This window comes from Cygnus atratus, chromosome 27, assembly GCF_013377495.2.
Source record: "Cygnus atratus isolate AKBS03 ecotype Queensland, Australia chromosome 27, CAtr_DNAZoo_HiC_assembly, whole genome shotgun sequence".
Lineage (NCBI taxonomy): Eukaryota > Metazoa > Chordata > Aves > Anseriformes > Anatidae > Cygnus > Cygnus atratus.
In genome coordinates this window covers 2,409,544-2,431,784 of record NC_066388.1, presented here as the reverse complement: position 1 = coordinate 2,431,784, position 22,241 = coordinate 2,409,544, and the positions used below count along the sequence as shown (strand labels likewise).

General features: G+C 52.7%; 1 protein-coding gene across 2 annotated transcripts; it reads right to left on the bottom strand.

The window, feature by feature from the left end:
- Window positions 1-7,485: 7,485 nt before the first annotated feature.
- On the bottom strand, window positions 7,486-21,018 carry SLC25A37 (solute carrier family 25 member 37). 2 transcript variants are annotated; one of them, XM_035562671.2, is made up of 5 exons: window positions 20,809-21,012; window positions 13,690-13,918; window positions 12,189-12,245; window positions 10,411-10,978; window positions 7,492-9,558 (listed from the first exon to the last, which is right to left on the bottom strand). In XM_035562671.2, exons 1-4 carry the CDS (start codon window positions 21,010-21,012, stop codon window positions 10,458-10,460), a joined length of 1,011 nt encoding a protein of 336 aa, XP_035418564.1. In that variant the 3' UTR covers window positions 7,492-9,558; window positions 10,411-10,457. The 2 variants fall into 2 exon arrangements, with proteins under 2 accessions (XP_035418562.1, XP_035418564.1); XM_035562669.2 differs by having other exon boundaries at window positions 7,486-10,978; window positions 20,809-21,018.
- Window positions 21,019-22,241: the final 1,223 nt, after the last annotated feature.

The window sequence follows — 22,241 nt, the reverse complement described above, 5'->3', positions numbered from 1 at the left end:
ATTATCCAAAAGTAACTCCTAATATCTTGAGATAAGGTTTTCTCCCAGCTCCTGCTCTCAGAGGCTGTTTTTCAAAATCCCCTGGCTCTGTTGCAATGTGCCCAGCTCAGCCCTGCTGCTTATCCACTTTGCTCACCCATTTCTGGGAACAAAAGAGCCCTTATGACCTCGAAACCAAGCCCCCCAAGCTCCTGGCATCTGAGAGCCGGGGGAGGACATCCTGCCCAAATCCACCCTTGGGATGCTGCTGAAAGCAACGTGGAGACGTGATGTTTGCACTAAATGCACCGGGAGAAAATCTGCGGCCACCCCTGAGCTGATTTGCACCCAGAGAGGGAAAAGGATGGGGCTGACACCGCACCCAGAACAGGACGGGGATCCTGTTTTGCTGGGAAGGACCAAACTGGGCCCATTTTTCTTCACAGCTGGGAAAATCGAAGAGAAACTCGACTTGTTGGACAGTTCTTTGGGAAAATGTTTGTAGCTACTTTGTTTTTTTCCATTCGTGGTTTATGACCAGTAAAGCATCCATTTGTTGCTGCAGCAGCCACCTGCTCATACTTAACTTTGCTGATATAAAGACCAGTGCAAATAGTTGCTATTTTTGTACATATTTTTTGATACTATTTTATCCGATGTGCATTGTCCTTTGGAATAAAGAGCACAGAATCTTTATTAGGAACAAGCTGCCTCTGTCAGTTCCTTGCTCTGGGTTTGGATTTTCCTCTAATCCCTATTTCTGCCATGAAATCACCCCGACTGTCCCACCTCACAAAAATGCCACTTGCACCAAAATCACCACTAGCAAATCCCTGCTCACCCCTATTTCTAGGTCTTCAGCACCAAACCCTGCTCCATCACTTGCCCAGCCAGATACTATCACCGAGCATCCCCTAATCTCATTTACTGCCTTATGTCTTAAATCCGATAAGCACAAAGCAGGTGAACGTTTCCCCAAAGGAAGAGTTTATACAGCAAAAGCACTTTCTTTATCATCCCAAATTACCTGCAATCCCACAATTTAAGCACAATCCCCTACAAACACTGCCCAAAGCGCCGGTCCCAGCTTTGATTTCTGGCCCTGCCTTCAATCCCTTGGGTGCAAACAGGCAGCGTTTGGCTTAGCAGGACCCCAAAACCCAACAGTGATGCTGGGGAGCTGCTGGCATGCACGTTCCCCCTCAGGACCACTTGTCACCACGCGGGGACAACCTGCAGTCCCAGGCCTGGATGTCAGCTCTTCTCCCTGCCCAAACCCTGCCAACAGCTTTTTCCCTTGCTGCCTCTGCCCTTATCCTCTGCAGTCCCCTGGTGCTTTCTTTACAGAGGCTTGCTGTTGGTTTTTCTCCTTTTTTTTTTTTTTTTCAAGCACAAAGCAGCACACAAAAAAAGGGCTGTAACATTTTGATAACCGAATAATCCAAGAGTGTGAAGCACTCACCACAAGGGGAACGAGATGGCAGGCTTCCCCGGTGATAAATAGCCCCTCAATTAACACAGAAAAGAAAAATCCCACCCAAACTGTGGAGACACAGAGTTTTAATCAGACTTAACGAAGCAGAATTCCTGTTTATGCGCAACCAGAAACAGAAAGCATCATTTAACGTCTGCCGATTGGTGTCACGCTCCGCCACTAACATATCCATCAAGATTAAACGCTGTCTAATGCTGACATAACATTTACACTTGTTTGTGCCAAATCATTTATTTAAGGCTTAAAAAAAAAGAGAGATAGAAAAATAGGGCTGCCTTTGGATAATGTAACTGTTGACTAACATTTGCATGCAATAAACCACACTCTTGGCGAGAAGGCGTGGGAATGGGGCCAAGGAAAATCTTTGGCTTGACCTACGCAACATTTGGAAACCAGAGCAGTGGGAACGAGTTAGCTGCAGGGAGCTAAGGAGGAGATGCGCCGTGCAAGGACACCCGAAGTGCCAGGCTGTGTACGACCAGCGTTTCCCCCAGTTTTGGTGCCCAGGTGTCAGGAAGGTGCTTTGGAGGGAGGTGCCGAAATGCTCTCAGCAGCGAGCACCGCGATGGCTTTTGGGGAGTGCAGATGCTTCCCAAGGAGCGAGGCAAGCAAAGCCACAAAGCACAAGGATTTAGAGCTCTTCAAAACCCTCGAGGATTTTCAATATTTACTATTCTTATTCTGGATGCTCTCGCTGTCCACAGAAACACTTAAGCTCTCTCTAATCCAGCTCGAGCCTCTGCAGCAAGGGTGTCCTGCAGCAGGGAGTCCCGCAGCCCATTGCTAAGTGCTGCCCCGAGGCAGCTGCTCCGGGCCATGAGATTGCCACCGCCAAAACCCAGGGATGCTCTGGTCCAGCTGGCTTCACCGTCTGCTTGGACTGGCTGCCCTGGGAAAATAAGAACCGTTAATATCTGCAGCGGGAGCATTTTGGCCAAAGGGATGAGATTTCAGCCCGCCCAGAGGGATGCTGCCACGTGGGTCACGCGTCTCGGGGGGACCTGGATAAGCGATGGGTGTAGAGGAGGAGATTTTCACTGCAATAAAGAACCAAAGGGGAGGGAAAATGAAAAGGGGAAAAAAAAAAAGAAAATATATATTTTTTAAATGCCCTTTGGAGATGTGGTGAAACGCAGCTTTACAGATTGGCTTGTGTGGCATTCCCATGGGAAATTCCTTTGTTGCCTTTCACTAAACTCCAAGGCACATTCCTGCTCTTTCTTTTATTATGGGCTGGGCACCCTTTATTAAGAACAGCTGAAGGCAGAGAGCAATCCAAGCAAACAGGAGTGGAAGCACTCCTGAAGACATCTGCCTGCGGTAATTTATGGCAGCCTGCTTCCAGAAGAGAAAGTCAGGAGAGAAGTATTTGTACAGGAAAAGGAGCTGAGAACGAAGAGTAAAAGGGCTGGGCTTGTGTCGGGAAGCTCTGGTTTTGGAAGAAATGTGGAAGGAGAAAGGATTTCATAGCCATGTAGCTGCTTCCCAGAGCTCTAGGTTTGTTGCTTTATCCCCAAAAATGGCAAGTCCCAAAAGAGGACACCAGGTGTATCACCTGTGGTCACTTCACTATGGCCCCATCGTGGATCCCAAACCTCAGCAATACCCAAAGACCCTCGGGGGCATCCGGACACTTACTTGCCTGCAGCTCAGCGTCCTTGCAAAAAAAACAAAAGGCTCCTTCTGCTCACAAGTGGTGCACGATATCGCGCTACCAACAATAGCAAAAAAACTGGTGCAAAGCCCTCGTGTTCTCTGCTCCGTTCTAGTAACAAGGAGGGGCGATAAGGAGCTGGGGGAGGATGCTCACACCACTGCAGCGGCTGCTTTTGCCCAGTTCTTCCCCCACTTTCTCTCTTTCCAGCAGTGATTTAGGTTTCCAAGAACTATCAACCACGCACAGGCTCCCCAGCAATTCCTGGCATTCAGAGCCTTTTGCAGCGACCAGACTTGCAAAAAAGCCAGTTTTATTTTATTTTTTTTTCAGCGTCCTGTTGCTCGAGGCTGTACAACCCCCCAGGGATGAGCAGAGCCCACGGATAAAAGCAGGGAAAGGGTTCCCGCGGTACTTTTCCATGGGCAGGTGAACACAAAAGGGGTCCTCCTCGCGCCGCGGCGGAAAGCAGAGGGATTAGGGCAATCCCTCTGCAAACAGAGCTTGGGTGGGGGCAGCCAGGGCTCCTCGCCGCTCCCCTGAGAATAAATGGCTGGGCTAACCAGGAAAACGTGCCGGCCGAGCTCCGGCGAAGCAATTATTCACATGCAGCCACGTTCTCATGGGGGGGACGGCAGCGCCCGGGTGCTGGGTCAGAGATTTGTGGGGTTTACACAGGGCAGAACAGCTCTCGGGTACACCCAGCCCAACTTCCCCTGCGGAAGGACGTCCGAAAGCTTTGCAAACACTGCCCCAACGGCTGCGGTGCCTGGCGCGGGGCAAATGCCAGATTTTCTTCTCCGATGTGTTTTTCCCCCACTGGGTCAGAGGCAAGCAGAGCGTGGGCTCCCTATATACCAGCCAGGTAATATTAATCCTGTTCCTAGACTCTGGTGGCAGATCAGTCTCTTGATGGTTTGGTGCTGAGTATTCTTATGTATAATAAAAATGATGAAACTGATGATGCAGACATACAAAAGTGCCAGATTCACCATGATTCAGGTTATTTCCCAACTCAATCCAACAGCCAGCCACCCACTGAGCTTAATTAAATGAGCAGCTGGTGAAAGTCACCACTTCCCAGAGCCAGAGCTGCAGCCTAAACCCACGGCCTCATCCCCATCAGGACAAGCAAAGGGGAAACTGAAGGTTTTACATACTAATTAATAGGCAAAATGAGAATTTTAGGGCAAGATCCTGGAGCAAGAGACAGGGAGCCTTCACTGCACCTCTGCAAGATCCATCTCAACCCGAGGCATGGTCCAGCAAATGAAGCACCTGGCGTCATTTAATCCAGGGTCTGGAGCTCGTAAGCTTCAGAAGAAGGGCGAAGGAACTTGATTTATTCGTGACACCCACACCTACGCACTCGCCACCTGGATTTTGGGATCAGACCCCAGCCACCTCTGGCATTACTCAGCAAACGAACCGTGTTTCATCCCTCCCTGCCGAGCAGCTTTTCGCTGGGTGCCGAGGGCACACCAAACCTCTACGCCCAATATTTGCGTGGGCGAAAGGAGGAATTGCTGCAGTATTTGTCTACAGAAGATGCTCATCTCCGCCGAGCAGCCCTGCAGGCGCTGATGGCTGCACACTTCTGCTTGCTGGAAATCCCATAGGGACTTATTTTTTGAGTAAATCCCATAAAAAATAAAAATAAAAAAATAAGGCAATTACTGTGCTTGGAGAATCCATTTACCCAGTGGTCACATAGAGGCCATGTTGGTTATTGCAAACCAACATCTTTCGGAGAGTTTAGTTTTTTCCAGGCAATAAAAAATAGATTTTGCTGGCCCAAATTTTTCAATATTCAGGTCTGGAGTTAATTCCTCTCCTCCACGGGTGCCCGCACAGCAATGCTCAACAGCTTTACGCCTGCTGAGCCCGGCGGAAAACACTTACCTGCTCTCCAAACGGATCCCCTGGCTTTGAAAGGAGTTTAATCTCATGGATAAATACAAATGTTTTTATTCCCTTTGTGGACAGAATAAGATAGAAGGTGAAGGTGTGGCCGGAAAACCTTTCACTCCGTGCGCTGTATCTTGTCATCCAAGGTAAACACGCAGCTTAATGAAATTTCAAGAGGGAAAAGGTGAGATATTTGCCTTTATGTTCATTACCCTTTAGAGCAGAAACAATATTTGATGAGAAACAAAGAATCAGGCAAACTAGATGATAATCGCACGCGGTGAACAAACACAGCCTAGATCCTGGATTAATGAAGTGACTTAAATAAGAACCCCAAACTCTGGGGATTTGGCAGCACAGGGGGCAGCACCACGGGGCACATAGCCCTCGAGCCCGATAGCAGTGGAATGAGGACATCACCATCATTCAATATTCCACACCAGTTATTTCTTATTTTTCCCATTTTCTGCTTTTTTGACATACCTACAGACCCCCCAGGGAGAACATCAGTTAGGGATTTTATGAGACACAGACTGCACGGTATTTATTTATTAAATTAAATGTATTTATTAAATTGGATTTATTTATTTATTAAATTATTATAATTATTAATATATTTATTGGTACCCACCCAAGATTCCCATATAACGAAAGTACGGAGCAAAGCAGACACCTGCTGCCCTACACTTCTTTGCTGCAGGAAATCCTGCACGTTTAAAGAGTTTCTACAGTCTACCGGATAAATAAGACACATTTAAGAAATACCCTCGAAAGATATTTACACGATAAGCTGTACTGGTTCCAAAGAAACCATTAGTGTCAATTAGAAAAACAAATCCTCTCTGGAACGTGCAAGTTTTTAAGGGAAAAATGAAAGTTTTGTCTTGCGAATGGCCCATCAGGCCTTTCAGCTGCCTGTTTGAGTGTTTTTCAGCTAAAGACACGTTTGTGACCCAGCTATAGTTGATGCAGCACATATGGCTTCCCCTGCCTTCATGTCTGGGGGAAAATTTTGTGAAATCAGATAACCATGGACATTAAAAATCCATCCCCTGCTCCCCATGGCAGCCCCTTCTTGTGCCTGCCAGAGCAAACTTGGGCTCAGCCCTTTCCCAACTCCACAGCCTCCCCCAAACCTTCCTAAAGAGCAGTATCCTCCTTTTTCTCAACGCCCAGAAATATCCAAAAAATGGATTTAACTCAGAAGAGACCCCCGCGCATCTCCTCCCCGCCTTGTCCCGCAGAGAAACCATCCCCATCTCCTCCAAGCAAAAACCCCACCTTTCAGGACTGCAGACACGTTTGCTCCAGGAGGATTAAATATTTACCTCACAACGCAAATAGAAACATAAACCAGCCCAAAACATTTTGCTGGGCATAAACAACGCTTTATCTCTTGATCTTGTCTCGTAAGCACATCGGCCTGGCCTCCACCCCAGGATACCGATGGCATCTTATTGGCACTGAAGATTAGAAAAAAAAAAAGAAAAAAGAGGAAGTGCAGAATAGCAGAGAAAAGCAAAGCTTTTTGGGGTGGATCTCTGTCCATCCACTGAGCAGGAACCAGCACATGCTAGCACGTCCAGGACCCCCCCTTTTTTTCTCCAGCACCCCTGAAGACATCAGACTTACTGTGTTTTTTGTTTTTTACAGCAGCATGTCAGGGATGAGCAGCGTCTTTCGGAGAGATGTAGGCACGACAAGAGTTAATCTTTAGGGTTTCAGAAGCTTCTCCTGATCCCTGCATTGGGATCTTGCTGAAATCACTTCCCGTCATTGCAAGCTGTGTACCTGAAATGGCCTCGATTTCAAACCTGGCATTTCTGAAACGAAACTGAAAGGAAACTAGTTTTTGCTCCATTCCCTCATCAAAATTGTGCAAGGCTGCTCCCAAAAACAATTTTCCAGCTACAGCTCCAGTTTTTAAGGCTGGAGATTTACACCAGGGAGTTTTCAGCTCTTATTCTGGAATTAGAGATGCAGAAGACTTGGTAAACTGAAATATGGCTTTCTGAAATATGGTTTTAAGGCATTTTGCATGCTGGGGCTGTACAGCAGGGAGCCCAAAGCCCGTGGAGCCCTCTAAATCACGCGCTCACCCCAAAATGGATGCTTCTTTGACCCCGTAGCACACAACCAGCTCCTCCCCATCCATTTTCTTGCGGGTGGGAAGAAAACTCCATCCAAGACAGGCCAGGCTGCTTCGCAAGCCAGACTTTGCAGGTTTGCTCTGCAAGCAGAAGGACATTCCCAAATGCTCTGCAGCAGCTCCTAGAGGAGCACCAGCCCGTGATATGTCTGTAAAACCCTTCCCAGGGTTTTCTTCCTTGAGCTTTACTCCCCTGGACACCACTAGAAGGCACCAACCCTCCAGGCACCGGCTGCAGGGCTCCTGCTCAGCCCCGTGACCCAGCCCCAGCACCCACAGCCAAAAACAGCCACACGCATTGAGCCCAAAAGGCCAAAAATCAGAGATATTTTTTTATTTCCTTGAGCTCCAGTGATACAACTGTAGCAGCATCTCACAACTGAACTCCTGCATTGTTAAATACGCATTTAAGAGAACACGCTGAACTCCAAAGCGGGCAAAAAAAATAAAATAAAGAACTGCGGACAAAGTTACTCATCCTCCCCCTTAAATACATGTGCGTTCGTTGCAGACAAAGCAGCAGTACATGTTTCACATACCAGGTTAAAATAACTTCAGACTCGCAGCAAAACTTCCAAACTGAACACAGGAAGAGAGGAGGAGCAATGGCTTTGGTGAAGGGGCTTTGAGCTGGGGATCCAGCATCAAGCACAGCAGGAAACGAACATTTATTGAACAGATTTTTGCAATTTTTAGACCAACTGGGCACACCCCTTCTCATTTCCAGCTGACGAATGGGAAGCCTGGTTTTATTGAGTACCCAGGGTAATCAATAAAGAGCTCAATAAACATAGAAGTGCTCCTCACCCACTCTGAGCTCAAGGCAGCGCAAGTTCCCAAGAAAATCTGGTTGCTTGTGCTCGATGCCTTGTGTGCTCAATGCTCCAGAGGGAACCAGACACTCATTTTCCCGAAAAGCAGCCGAAATTGGAAGCAACATCCCCCTCTGAGCAGGATGCTCGGCTGCACAGCCAGGGCTGACCCTGCCCACCGAGCCCCCGGGGACACCAGTGCCTCCAGGAGCAGCCACCAAAAAAAAAAAAATTAGGACTACGAAATCCCAGCGAGCAGAGGAAGAGGAGGATGCACGGCCAAGTTTGACTCCTAGGGAAGCTGCACTGAAAAGCTGCCGCCCTCCCCTTTATGCTACACTTTGCCTCTCAGCATTAAAGTGACCCAAAATTTTCTTCTAAGTGTTCACGCCCATCTCCGATGGATTTTTTTTTTTTGTGCAGTTCTGGTTCCTCTTAGTGACTCTCTAGCTTCTAAAGAGAAAGGAAAAAAAGATGCCCAAGCCTAGCAGCAAGCTCGAGGATCTCCAACCTCTAGGACCCTGGTGGGCAGCAGGGGCTGAGGGCTTCCTCCAGCGGCCTCGAGGGTAAACGTTTTGCACTTTAAGACAAAGTGTGCGTTGGACACAGTGATTCGTTCGGTTTCAGAGACAAAAAGGCATGGAGAGCCTCATCCTGTCATTGGCACAAGGTTAATTTACACAAGGCACAAGCAGCACCGCCCAGAGGCGCTCTGCGATTCGGCTTCTCCAAATAACGGAGCAAGAGGCTTTTAGCTCTGCTTAGTGTCATCCCATACAGCATGCCTGGCTTGTGGGACATCCCCAGTGACGTGTGCTAGTCACATTGCAGCCCTTCCTCAGGCCCTTCCTGTGCCAAAAAACAAGCTGAAGCCTCATCTGGGGCACAGCAAAAGCTGCCACCAGCACAGCAGTGGGATGGGACCAGCCTGAAATATCTGGGTGCGAGATTTGCCCATCAGAGTCCTCAAATCCCTAAAAATCCCTCAATTTTGTCATCGGTTACTGATGCCCACGTAAGTGGTTCAGACACCCAAAACCCACTCCCCAGGACATCACACCAAGTTTGCAGAACTACCTGGTGCCATCTGTGGGGCAAACCCGATCCCCTCAAACCAGGGAAGGGCACTTTGGGGCTCTCCATCCCCAGCACAAAGGCTGCGCTCCCAAAAAATCAGCATTTCTACAAAGGCAAACACGAAGAATGCGTCGGGAAGAGCCGTTCCCAGCAGGAGCAATAAGGCTGACACCCTTCAGAGCAGGCACAACATTGCCAAACGCCACGAATCTCAGCTTTTGCAGCAGCAAAACCAAACCCACGGCACGAGGAACCTCTCCAGGTTGTGGTTTTTACCCCCCCCCCGAACAGAGATGAACAGCAATTTATTGTCAAACGCAGACTGAGAGGCGGCTCCAGGTCTGCAATTTGGACTTTCCCAAGGTTTTCGGTGCTGGCTGCTGGTTTGGTGCTGCCAGGATGTGACCAGAAGCTCCACGCACCCTGCTCCAAGCCCAGCAGCTCTCAGGATGCGCACGGATGCTCCTGGAAGCAGGATCGGGGCCTTAGTGAAAGAGAAGTACAAATAAATTAAGGGAGGACGAAGCCTGTTCCAGCTATCACACACCATAAAAATGTACCTTTAAAAAAAAGTGTTTGAAAAAAATACTATTCTTTTAAAATCGACATTTTTAAGAGTCTCCTTGTAAAAAAAATATATCCCCTCCTCTGCAAAGTGACCAAGCATTTTGGGGTGCCCCTGCTGGCATCCTACTGTTTCCCAACGTGGTGTCCCCATTCCTTCTCCCCAAGGGCCCCAGCAAGTCCCAAGGGGTTACCAAGTCCCTCGACACCCACAGGAGAATCCAGGCCACTGTCTGGGGGCTAAATGCTGTATAATTAAAGCCAATCTGGCTATAAAAATAAATGCTTTTGTGTCTTCCTTGCACATGATGGAAGAATGTAGCCCTTTTTAAACAGCTCAGCATCTAGCTGTAATAATATTTAAAAAAACAAACCAAATGCCTACATAGAAAAATAAAGGATAAACATTATCCATCTATTTTATATTTATATAAAAAGTTCTACCAGAGGATATTTTGCTTCTTCACCGTAAAAAAACAGCCTAGGTTTCATAACCTAGGCTTATGGTGAGGAGTAAACTACATCTTCAAACTTATCCAGAGAAAAAAATACCAGTTAACGATTTTGCTTCTCCAAAATAAAGTTATTAAATATATATTATTATTATAAGTCTTTATAAACTATTTCATCCTTTAAGCGACGAGGGGAACGGGTGGCTGAGGAGCATTTTAAGCCCACCTTCCCCCCAGGGAGGGGGGAAAGCAGACATCAGCTGTGCCCCCACCAGGACCCCGGCCCGTTTTTCAGCAGGGACCCGGCGCTGGTGGCTCACACACACGGAGGGGACACCGAGGCTTGAATTCCCTCGGTGTCCTTCCTTCAAAAGGATGTCCTTTTCTCCAGCTTGTGCTTCGTGAGGAAGTACTTGAAGAACTCATACACGGACCAGGCGATGGCCGTCGAAGGGATCTGGTAGATGACGCGCGCCTGCACCCCTCGGAAATACCCCGCGACGCCCCCCAGCTGGTAGACAGTCCTGAAGGCGTTCACCATGCCCGAGAGGTGCCCGCTGATGTTCAGCGAGCTCAGGGCCATGTTTTCTTGAGTGTTGAGCAAGGTCTTGCAGACGTCCAGAGGGGTGGTGGCGGCGGCGGCCACGGCCCCCGCGACGCCGCCGGCGAAGACATGGGACAGGGGGTTGTACTCCCTGCGGGGGTTCACCTGCTCCTGCATGAACTCGTAGGTGATGAAGTGAATGGCCTGGAAGGGGACATTCATGGTGAGCTGCGTGGTGTAGCTGCGGTAGAAGGCGCCCAAGCCCTCGGTGCGCCGCACTGTCCTCACGCACTGCAGGACAGACTTGTAGGGGGAGTTGAACATCTGCATCCGCTGCTTCACCACTGCTCCGGGACGGCCACCACGGGGGGAGGAACGACAGGCAGCACCAGGCAGGATGGAGGGAAGGAGATAAAGGTTTATTAGCCGAGGAACACGCTGCTTGGATATTGCAACACCCAGCCTGGTCCCTGCTCCGTGCCCCAGCCATGCAGACCCAACCTCTCCTTCCAAGTTTGACCTCCAAGTTTGAAGGGCTGTGACACAGAACAGGCATTTCCGCAGCAAGAGACTCCCCACCTACATGCTTCTACCCAAAAGAAATCCATAAATCCTCCACTTCCCCTGCTATCCCTAAAGAAACCCAACAGGGGAAGCGGTCAGCCCAGCCCTGGATTGACACCTCTCCAATTCCATGGGTCAAGGCACCCCTCGAGCATCATTAAATCAAGCTAGAAAGTGATTAGGACAGATACATGAGGACCCCCAGGTACAGCTGGGGGGGGATGCAGAGCTCGTGCATGGAACCGTCATGCACACCAAGCCACCAAGGTGGTTTAATAACTGGATGTCACCCTGGAGTGGCAGGGACCTCACCTATAGCCCAACACGCCCAGGTGGAACAACTTCAGCTGACTGAAGCAACAAGTTATTTATCCTGATTAAAGGGATTTTTTAATATTACAGCTTTTTTTTTCCTATAAAACTTGCCTTTGGTCCAGCTCAGAAGCTATGTTAACACCAGATAGCAGTCCAGCTCGTTGTCTCCATTTTAGGTGCATTTTACAGGTAGCCCTCCTGCATCAGATTTCTCCCACCAGAAAGGCCATGCACTGGTCCTACCGGCTGCTCTACCTGTCTGACAACCTGACCGAGCTCAGCTTTGTTTTGGTAGTCCAGAGCTTCAGAAAAACCACAACCACTTTAGCAAAGATTTACTGGCAGAGCCGTGAGGGCATCGTGACTCAAGCTCCTGCTGGCACTGACCGCCTCTGCTCTACAGACCGAGCTGGAGCAGGCACAAGGGTGACACCATAAGGGTGACACCAGTTTTCTTGCAGGGCCACAAAATGTCATGCAGACACTGCACAAACCCCCAGAAAATAAGCGAAAAGAGCCAAGCAGTGCTGGGCAGAATTTCTCCCTTGGTGCTGGCCCTTCTGATCTCATTCAGAAAAGGAGCAGCATCACCAAAGCAAAGGGCTCACGGTGCTGAGCTGGCGCAGAGCATCCCCAGCGCCTTGCTGGGCTAACAGGGTGCAGCAAGGGCCTTACCTTCAGCTGGATTCATCACTGCATCGTGTAGCAAGGTGGCCACGCTCCCAGCTATACCTGCAAGACACAAAAGCATCCTTCAGAGGAGATCTGGAGACCGGGGTCTCTCCCAGAGCTCAGCAGCAAGCTCGTGGGAGCACCCAGTAACATGACTGGTTTCCAGTATGGAAAAACCCAGCCAGGGCAGCTCGACAGAAGGCAGGATCTGCAAGCCAGCTCCGGCAGCACCCCGTTTGCTGCTCCCTCCAACAATTCACACGGCTTTGCCTACGCAAGACGCCACCGGCTTAACTCGGCTTGCGCTAGACCGAGAAGTGAGCAATACTTAGAACTGGCTCAGTGCATCTATAATTAGGTATTTTTCATCCATTTACGCAGTCTGGGCTTTAAATGCTAATTGCACGGATTCTGCAAGCATCCATCCATCCATTAATGACTCTGCAGTTGGCTCAAGGAGGGGCCTGGAGCCACACCTGCCCCTTTGATGTAAGTTTCCATAGCAGATTCTGTTGCCCAAACGACTTTCGGTCATTTCTCACAGTGCTTTTGCTTCCCAGCTGGTCCCAAAAGCCTGTAGCTACTTGAAAGGCAGGCAGAGGAAGCGCAATATGAGCAGAAAGCAGCAAGCCAGAAGGGTATCGTGCCCTTAACTGAGTTGGTTGAGTCAAACTGAGTGTGTGCCATGCCCCACAAAGTCCCCTGCACAACCTCCTACAAGCCCAGCTGCCCCGTTACAAGGTGCCTGCTGCTACAGCTCGACGCCTTGACCTGAATTTATTTATTATTTATGAACCTTCCTGGTAGAAGCAAAGCCCATGGCAAAGCACGTGAGGACAGGGGATGCAGTGTGCTTGGCCACGCTGGAGCTGCAGGGAAGCACCAGAGCTTCAGACCTCCCGAGGTTGGGATGGCAGCTCAAAAAAAAAAGCCAGGAACAGCCAGGCACTGCCTGGAAACACCCCTTGTCCAACATACAGAGGCTTGAAAATTTGGGGATTAAAGATTCTGTGTGGAAATCTGGATTAGATGAAGGCTTGGGAAGGGGCACAGTAGTGCCATCAGGCCAGGAAGGGCTCCCTCTGTGGATGCTGCCACCCAGCCCATTTACACCTGAGCTTTGGGGGGCACAGTTACAAGCACAGCTCACCTTTCCCCAGCCAAATCTGCCCCTGCATCTGTTTGTGCAAGACAGCCAAATTCACAGAGCTCAGGGCGGTACGCCCAACCACTGGCAGGAGCACAAAGCGCTCGGCTGGAGGGCTGGTGCCACGCTCATGTACCTGCTCTCCTTCCCAGGGCTCCAAAATCATGCGCGAGCCTGGGGTTACATCCTGCACCCTCCTGCTGGGCATCCACGGGGCTGGCACGAGAGCAGGGTGCTCTCAAGAACAGAGCAGCGAAGGATGGCAGCTCCGTGTGCAAGGCAACGAAGGGAAAAGCTGCTCACTGCAAGCTGCTTTTGTGCAAAAAAAAAATAAAAATAAAAAATGAAGTCAAATACCATTGGCCAAGTGGCTGTTTCCTCCGTGCTGGATGGTGTCGCTGAGACTCTTCTTAATTTTTTCGTAGCAGGCGAAGTACATGGCGTGGGCAGGGCCAGCCCCCAGCATGGTGACATTGATGCCACGTAAAGGCCTCCAGAAGCCTTCCGTCAGGACAATCTTCTTCAGGGCTTCGTACACGCTCCTGTACTGGGCTTTGGGGTCCGGCTGCAGGCTCTGCATCCTCGTCTGCAACAGAGCACAAGCAGGGGAGAGGCCTCAGTTACCTGCCCTCAATGCAGAGCCCACAAACCACAGATTTAAGCTCAAGACTCAAGATCCAGCATCATTAGATGAGTAAATAATTAATAAATTATTGAGCTGGAGCCCAAGCCCCACCAAAGCTGCAGAACCCCCAAAAAACCCATTGAAGCCATGCCCAAGCACCATTTATTCACATTTCTCCTGCCAAATCAGCCCCAAGAAGTCCACGATCCCATTGCAACACCAGAAGGAGCCTGCTCATGGAGGGAAGCATAACCTCTGCTCCTGTTTATGCACAGGGAACTAAGGGCAATTGTTCAAAAGCCGAGGTGAAGAAATGCAGTTAGGGCTCTAATTGCCTCCTGCTTTCAACACTCCCGGCTCTGCCCCAGCTTGTTCCTCCTGCAGTCACTCTGCTTTCGATACCCAGCGAGCGGGGTGAGTCCAGCCGACTGGGGAATGAGTTTCCTAGAAGGGCAAGCTAAAAAAATAGGGTGCCAGGAAGACCCTTGGGGATTATTTGTCCCCAGCAGCCTGCCATGGAGAGCCCTGAGACATCCTAGGGCACATCGTCCCCACATTTTAGGGTCACCTGTAGCCACCAGCACCCTGGGCTGGGAGCTTTGCACCATGTTTTGAAGACAGCCAAGCTCAGTACATCCAAAAATACATTTTAAAACTCTTTCCCATCGCTTAATTATGCACCATGGAAAAAAAATTTACTTGCTTGAGTTTGCTTCTAGCTTCTGCAGGCTGATGGCATCCCTTGACCGGAAATGCTCACAGCAGTGAGTGCCCATCATGAACGCTCTGGTAGGGGAGAGGATTTGCAGACACAATCCTAAGGCTGTTCAGGCTTTATAGGGTGCCTTCCGAGGTCAGATCTCAGCTTCCTACAAACGTGCCATGATGTGCTGCCACCGGACACCCCGCTAAGGTCAGCCCAGTGCACGAGCACGGCTGATAAGAGGGAGGAGATAAGGGGGCAGCCACGGATCCGTGCCCCCTTCATGCAGCAGGCCAAGGCTCTGCTGTAATTACAGCCCCAGCATCAGTGACTTCTTGATAGGGCACCTTAAATTAGTCCTAATTTCTTTTGACTCCACATGCTTCAGCTCTACACCTGCTCTATAGCAGACAGACTACACCAAAGTCCCTGGTTTGGATGTGCAACACCTTGGGGTCCAAGTTTGAGCCCAGAAATGCAAAACTGGCTTGCTTTAATCACGAGGTTAACACACGAGCAGCCCTTCCCCGACCAACACTGAAAGCTGCAGCACCGAATGCAATCCTCTCGTCGTCCAGAATAAAAAACGCACATTTATTTTGCTTCCTTCCAGCAGCAGCGGTGCCCCCAGCCTGGTGCTGCCCTTGCAGGCAAAGCACAACAAGATTTCCCTGCCCAGTCCTTGGCAGCAGCTCAGCACCAGAAGAAGAAGGGCTCTCCCGTGCCTCCTCCATGCTTCCACAGCAGGATGTGTCCCCTGGAGCTTATCAAAGCCCTTCAGCAATTAACCAGGGGGCAACACCGCAGCTGGGCTTTCTGAGGAGATTAAACCAATGCAAGTGGGGCAGATTTGGACCTTGGATTCCTCAACGCACGCTGGTGACCAGAAACTTCCACAGGCACTGGTCTGAGACCAAGTAAGAGATCGGGGCTGAATTCCAGACTTTAACCAGTGCCCTGATTCAAGCTACTAAGAAGTACAGAAATAAGCAATGCTAATCCAACTAAATCACTGCATTTGTAGTAAATATTCTGAAAAACACTCAACTGCATTTTCGAAGTGACGTAACTGAGCAGCTGGCTGAATTTCAGACCTGAAGCATTGCTCAGTCATCATTACAAGGCATCACCCTACAACCAGCTGGAAGAATTTGCATCCCCCTCTGTGTTGCCTTTCCCTCCCCATGCATGGCCCAGCACCGCTGCAGCCCCATGGCAGGGGTCCCAGCTGGGCTGCAGGCGGTGCTGAGCCCCACGCTGTGCACCCCGTGGATGCCCGCAGCAAAAACAAGCTCCGTGTTTGGGGAAAGCTCCAAGGCCACCTTCCCTCGGCGTGGGGGGAGCTGGGCTGAGAAACAAAGCAAAGCTTCCTGCTCCAGAGCACCGAGCAGCGTTGGAAATAACCCCAAAAGCGGAGAGCAGCCTGCCTTTAAAGGCAGCGACAGCACTGAAATACCCCGAAACGCGCTTAAAAAAAAAAGTTTTACATCAGCTCTCAGCCTTTGCTTGGCATGCACAAGGGTCTGAGACCCCCCCCCTCCTCGGGTTTTGGCACCCTCCCAGAAATTGGGTGCAGAAATTGGGGCGGATTCGGCCGTGCCCCGCCGTCAGCGTGACTCAGCAGCACCCACCGGCCGCATCCAGCCGGGGGCTGCGTGCTGCCGGTTTCGACTTGAAGGCGTTGCTTCACTCTCGGACTCCGAAAGCGATCCTGATCTCAGCCCGGCTTCTTGCCAGGAAGCCTCCGGAGCCGGGGGAAACCGAAGCACGTGGCAGCATCCCCTCCTCTGTAGGGGTTATAGGGGAAAAGCGCTGCACAGAGCAACAAAGCACCCAGCTGGCACGTGGTCCTGAGCACCCTGCTGCTGGGCATCCTGCTGCTTTCACACAGGAACACAAATATTAATTTTTTTTTTCCCCCCTTCTTGCATTATCTGACCCATTTTGGAGGGGTCCCAAAGCTGCACCAGATCCCACAGCACGCAGTAGGGTTTACGCCGCACCCAACCCACGCTGCTCATTGCATCACCAGCCCCGCAGCCAAATCCGCAGCCCGGCACCTTTCACGGGACACAAACAGGTCAAACAGCCCCGGGAGCAACCAAAAAAGCACAAATGCACGCAGATCCTGCAGTGTGAGGAGCTGGGAACAGGCCGGGCCCTGCCCTGGCCGGGATAAGCTTATCGTGGCCGGAGCAAACACGGTGCTGGGTGCTGCACCTTCCGAGGCTGCCAGCAGATGATTTTGCTCCGCGGGCTTTCTGCCACTTATCTGAAGCCTGCAAGCTCCTCCAGGAGCTCCCGCCCCTGTTGTTAGCCAGCCAGAAACGCTCCTCCACCTCCTCGGGTTAAATCCTCGTTGCATAAGGCAGGAGCACACCGCCGGCCGCAAGCATCCGGGCAGTCCTGGTTTGAGCCCAGGCACAAGAAATAAAAGCAAAAAGGGACAGCTTCGGGTTCAGGGAGCATCCCAAGGATGCCATTCTGGGGAGGAACCCGGGCTGCAGCTCCCAAAATCCTACAGAAAACCCAGCAGGCATCGCCCTCCACGCTCCCATCCCCACCAGCATCTTCCATCCCCTGGCTCCTCAGGCAGCTCAACTCCTCACCTGGGGCACGAAGCACAAAATCCCAAAGGAGGAAGCTTGATGCTTGATCCCATTCCCCGTTCCAACCCCAAAAGCACCCAAGGTTTGCCAGCAGAGGCTGCACAGCTGCCTTAGACGTGCTGCCGCTCTCCTTGCACGAAGCTGAGCAATACGCAGAGTCTGCAGATGCCTTCCCAGAAGCTTTTCCAGGCCAGCAGCTGACACGAGCAATGGTCCTGGCCAGTTTTCTATCCAGAAGTGTTTCACTAACACTGCTCCAGCTTCTCATTTTCCTGCGAAGCATCGCTGATTTGACAGGCGACTGCACAAATAAGCTCAGGCACTTCGTTTCTTCCCTGGCTGCTCACCCAGCACATCCATGTGGCGCACACACACCCCAGACTCCCCACAACACACCAAAACCACCAGATTTTTACCAAAAAACACCAGATTTTTTACCAGGAAAAATGCATCAATTGCTCCAGTGACTGCACCAGATGCTGACGGCTGCAGGACACAACCAGGGACACCGGAGATGTGGCACCGTGAAGCTCACTGACCATGGGGAAATTCAATTTCTCCAGGAATAAATGCAATTAAAAGGCATGGATTTGGGGCGCACAGGCTTGGAATAACGCCTGCTAACACCTTGCCTCTAGCAGAGGGCTCCGGTGACGCTGCTGGACCAAGGCGTGCAGGAGGATGACTCCTCCAGCCTGGTGCACGAAGCCACCAGCCCCAAATTTCCTGATGGGGTGACCCCAAAGGCTTACAGCCGTGGCTTGCAGCACCCACGCTGTCCCCTAAACAGGCACAACTGCTCCTGGTGGCCACATGTTGTGGGTGCAGAGCCTCTCCCACCTCCAAACCCAAACCGAGGCGAGCGTCCTGACCCCAAAATTTGGGACCACAGCTCTGCCTTGCCCTCAGACTTGTGGGTTTTCAGGACCGGAGTTGCAAGCCCCAAAACAAGCCAGGCAGCCCAGGGCAGATTAGCCCTCGTAGCATCCCTCCCCACAAGCTGTTCGTCCTTCCCTGCAGACAGACAAACGTCCCTGGCTGCCCTATCCCCAGCAGCAGGAGACTTCTTGCCCCTACAAAGCCACCATGCAGCCCGTGTCCCCCTGCAGCCCGAGGAAGAGGAGGGTCCCAGGGGGTCTGCAGGAGCTCCACCACCAGCAGCCCTGGGCACAGGATCCCAAAGCATCCCGCATGCCCACGGGGCTCACTGCAGCATCAGGGCACAAGGAGTGGGGAAAAAAATACAAGGAAGAGCACAGCTGCTGCTGTCCCTAATCGGAGAGCGGCGTCACAGCCCCGACCTCAAGCTGAGGAATTGTGCAAGCAGCCAAAGCAAGCAATTCCCCAAATTGCAACATTTTCGCTTTCTCTTTGAGAGGAAGTGACTTGCAGGGACCAAAACATTTCCTCCAAGGGGCAAGTGAGCAGCCTGGGTGCCCAGGACACCACTGGGAACCTGCCCCATTGCTCTGCTCCCCGACCCCAGTAACCACCAGGAGCAGGACAGCTTGCTTCTCTTCTGGAGGATGCGAGCAGCACATTTCCCGTGCCGGAGTGAACGATAACTGCTGCTTACAGCCTAATTAGTGCCCGGTTCGTTAAGCTCCGCGGGGCAGCTCGCTGTATGGGATGGCTGCGGGGGAATTCACCGCAGGCGGCAGCTCCCAGCGGAGCACCTCCTGCTCCCAGAAACCAGGCACCGCTTTCGTTTTCTCCCCCCTCCCTTTCCCCGCAGAGGAAATGACCTCCTGAGCACGGCGTGACGCCCGCAGGGCTGGGCAGCCGCTCCCGCGGAGGGCACGGGGACAATGTCGCTGTGAGGAGCCAGCTTTGGGGGGGGGGGAACCCAAAAAAAAGGGGTTTTGGTACAAAGTGGGACAGCCGTGAGTCGATACGGCAAGGTACGGCTCCTGCCACAGGTGTCCCTGGGGCTCTGAAAGGTGCTGGGGGGCAGCAGCAGGGCTGCCCCATCCCATGGCTCATCCAGGCTGTCACAGACCCTCGGCCCCATACTCCAATCCCCCAAACCCCACATGATTCACATCCCCTGTTGCAGTAGGACGGGGATGTGTAGCAAGAAGGGGAAATTTGGCTGCTCTGTGCAAGCTCGCTGCCACCCCAACAGCAGCTTCTGCTGCTCCCTGCAGCCCCTTTGCAAGGAGGGGGGACCCCAAGAAAGCCCCCCAATTTCTGTAGGATCAACGAGCCCAGCACACCTGGGACCTGCTCAGATGCGCGCACCACTCCGTGCCACCAGCATTCCCCTCCTGGCTGGAATTAATCCCAGTTTGGGAAAGCACCAGAGGAAAAAGTTGGGGAGCAGAGCTCCAGGACCCCCCCCCGGGGGCAGGCAGGAGGACTTTGCTTGCGGCACCAGGACAGCCGTGGCCGGGCACCGCACACCTTTGCACCGCGCCTCGCGCAAAGCTCGCCGGGCTCCCACGGGACACGTCGGGGCAGAGCAGGATGACACAGCACCCTGCTGCCCCCGGGGGTGCACCCAGCCGCAGCACCCTGCCCCTCGCTCACCCCGAAAGCCTCTTATACAGTTCCCCTCCCCACAGCCTGGCACAACCCTGACCCTCCCCCCCCCCGCCCCCAACAAACAAACTTTCCCCTTGCACGCTTTCCCCGTTTGCAACCCGTGCTTCCCTCCTCCTTGCTGCACTCTCTCTTCCCAGCACCCTTGTACCCCATACCCTGTGCATGCCACCCTTGCACTCCCTGCTTGCACCCACTTGCACCCCCAAACCCTGTACACACACCCCCTCCATGCGACCCCTTGTACCCCTATGCCCCATGCAGCCCCCGTTTACACTCCACCCATGCAACCCCTTGCACCCCCACACAACCCATGCACACGCCTCCTTCTAAACTCCCTCCAAGCAACCCCTTACACTCCATAGCCCACACACACCCCTATACAACCCCTTAGGCCCTCACAAACCCCCACTTCACACCCCCATACCTCCTACATCCCCTACACAACCCCTCACACCCCTCCTCCCCCCTACCCCACACGCCCCCATACAACCCCTTAAAAACCCCTACACAACCCCACTTTACACCCCCTACATCTCCCTATACAACCCCTTATACTACCCTACACCCCCCCTTCTCCCCCAGTAGAGTTATATAAACGTCACCTTACACCCCCATAACCCCCACATACCCCCCAATACAGCTCCTTACAACCCCATACGCCCCAATACAGCCCCAGACACCCCCCATACACACCCTTACAACCCCACACCCCCTAATACAGCCCCATACCGCCCCCATACGTTCCCTTACGACCCCCATACGTTCCCTTACGACCCCCATATACCCTCTCACAACCCCATACCCACCAACGCAGCCCCATACATTCCCTTTCAACCCCATACTCCCTAACGCAGCCCCATACCTCCCCCATACACCCCCTTACAACCCCATACCTCCCCCATACACCCCCTTACAACCCCATACACCCCCATACACCCCCTTACAACCCCATACACACCCCCCCCCCGGGTCCTCCCCCCCCCCTTTACACCCACCTTCACCGAGTCCACCGGGTACATGACGGTGTGCTCCATGATGCCCGCCACCGCCCCGGCCAGCATGTGGGTGCCGAGCGAGGCTCCGCTGGGCAGGCTCTCGTACTCCTCGCCCTCCATCGGGGCCACGGCAGCGGCTACGGGCGGGGGGCCCGGCCCCGGGGGGGCCGCCGCGGAGCCCCCCACGGCGCAGCCCAGCTCCATGCGCCCGGGGCCGGGGGGGGGGGGGGGGGGGGGGGGCGGCGCGCCACGGGCTCGCGCGCTCCCGCGCCCCGCTTTAAAGCCGCGCCCTCGCCCCGCCCCGCCCCGCCAGGAGCCGGCCAATGGGGAGCCGCCTCCCCCGCCAGCCCGCCTCCCATTGGGCGGCACGGAGCGCGGGGCGAGGAGAGCGGCGAATGGGGAGGGGGGGAGAGGGGAGGGAGGGGATTGGTTGAGGGCGGCGCGCCCGCGCCCGCGCGCGCGCGCGCCTTTTGCGGGACGAGCGCGCCGGCGCGCCCGCGCGCGGCGGGCGGCCCCGGGGTTGGAGCCGGGGTTGGGACGGGGAGGAAAAAGGGAGGAAAAGGGGGAAAATCGCGGCCGGGGCACCACGGGGTGGGATTATTTTGGGGGGGGAGGGGGACATCAGCGAGGTGTTATTTTTGTAGGAGGTGGAAATCAGTCGGGTATTTTTTTTTTCAGGAGGTGGGCATCAGCAGGGTGTTATTTTTCATAGGAAGGAGGTGGAAATTAGCCTTCTGCACATGCACGCTCCACATCCAATCCCCCTGCAGCCCCAAATGTCCACTAAAGTAAGCAGCTGGATGTGGTGCCCACGCCCCGCCTGGTCCTGAGGCTCCTCACAGGGAGAAAAGTTCATAGGAAGGTGTAGGAGGGCATCGTGCGCTGCCCTGCAAAGGTTTTTGGGAAAGGTGGGGTCTGCAGCGAGCACTGTCCCTCACTGCAACTCCCGCCTTGCACGCCACTGCTGCTTCTTCCACAAAACCGACCCAAACTGATTGTATTTAGAGCTCTGAGATACAGACTTGGAGGGAAAACCTGCATGGTGCTGGGCTGCAGCAACAGCCCGGCCTTTAAGGGATTCCTCCTTTCGGGATCCTTTGGAATTTGACCTTGCTGGGAAGGTGGCGTCAGGGCGCATCTCGCACGCTGAAACCAAGGTTAACCATTTGCATGAAGTGCCGTGATAATGCCAAGCAATTTATTGCTGTCTGAACCTTGGGAAGCACGGCAGAAAACCACGGGCACAGAAGAGCATAAAACTCTGGCAGTTGTTGCTGGCAGAAGGTGTGACACGGTGTTCAGCAGCCCGGAGGTGGCATTTTAGAGCCGGGGAGCCACGTGCCTGGCTGAAAATGCAGCAGCAGACACTCCCCAAGCATCACCCCCGTCTGCAGGACGAAGCGCAGCCGTAAATCAAAGCGCAAGAACTTCCC

Excerpts from the sequence above, each read along its gene's own strand:
- SLC25A37 (XM_035562669.2), bottom strand. The coding sequence starts at position 21,012 with ATGGAGCTGGGCTGCGCCGTGGGGGGCTCCGCGGCGGCCCCCCCGGGG. Across the intron at positions 13,919-20,808 it reads ACCCGGTGGACTCGGTGAAG|ACGAGGATGCAGAGCCTGCA; the intron begins GTGGGTGTAAAG and ends GCTCTGTTGCAG. Across the intron at positions 12,246-13,689 it reads AAACAGCCACTTGGCCAATG|GTATAGCTGGGAGCGTGGCC; the intron begins GTATTTGACTTC and ends TGTGTCTTGCAG.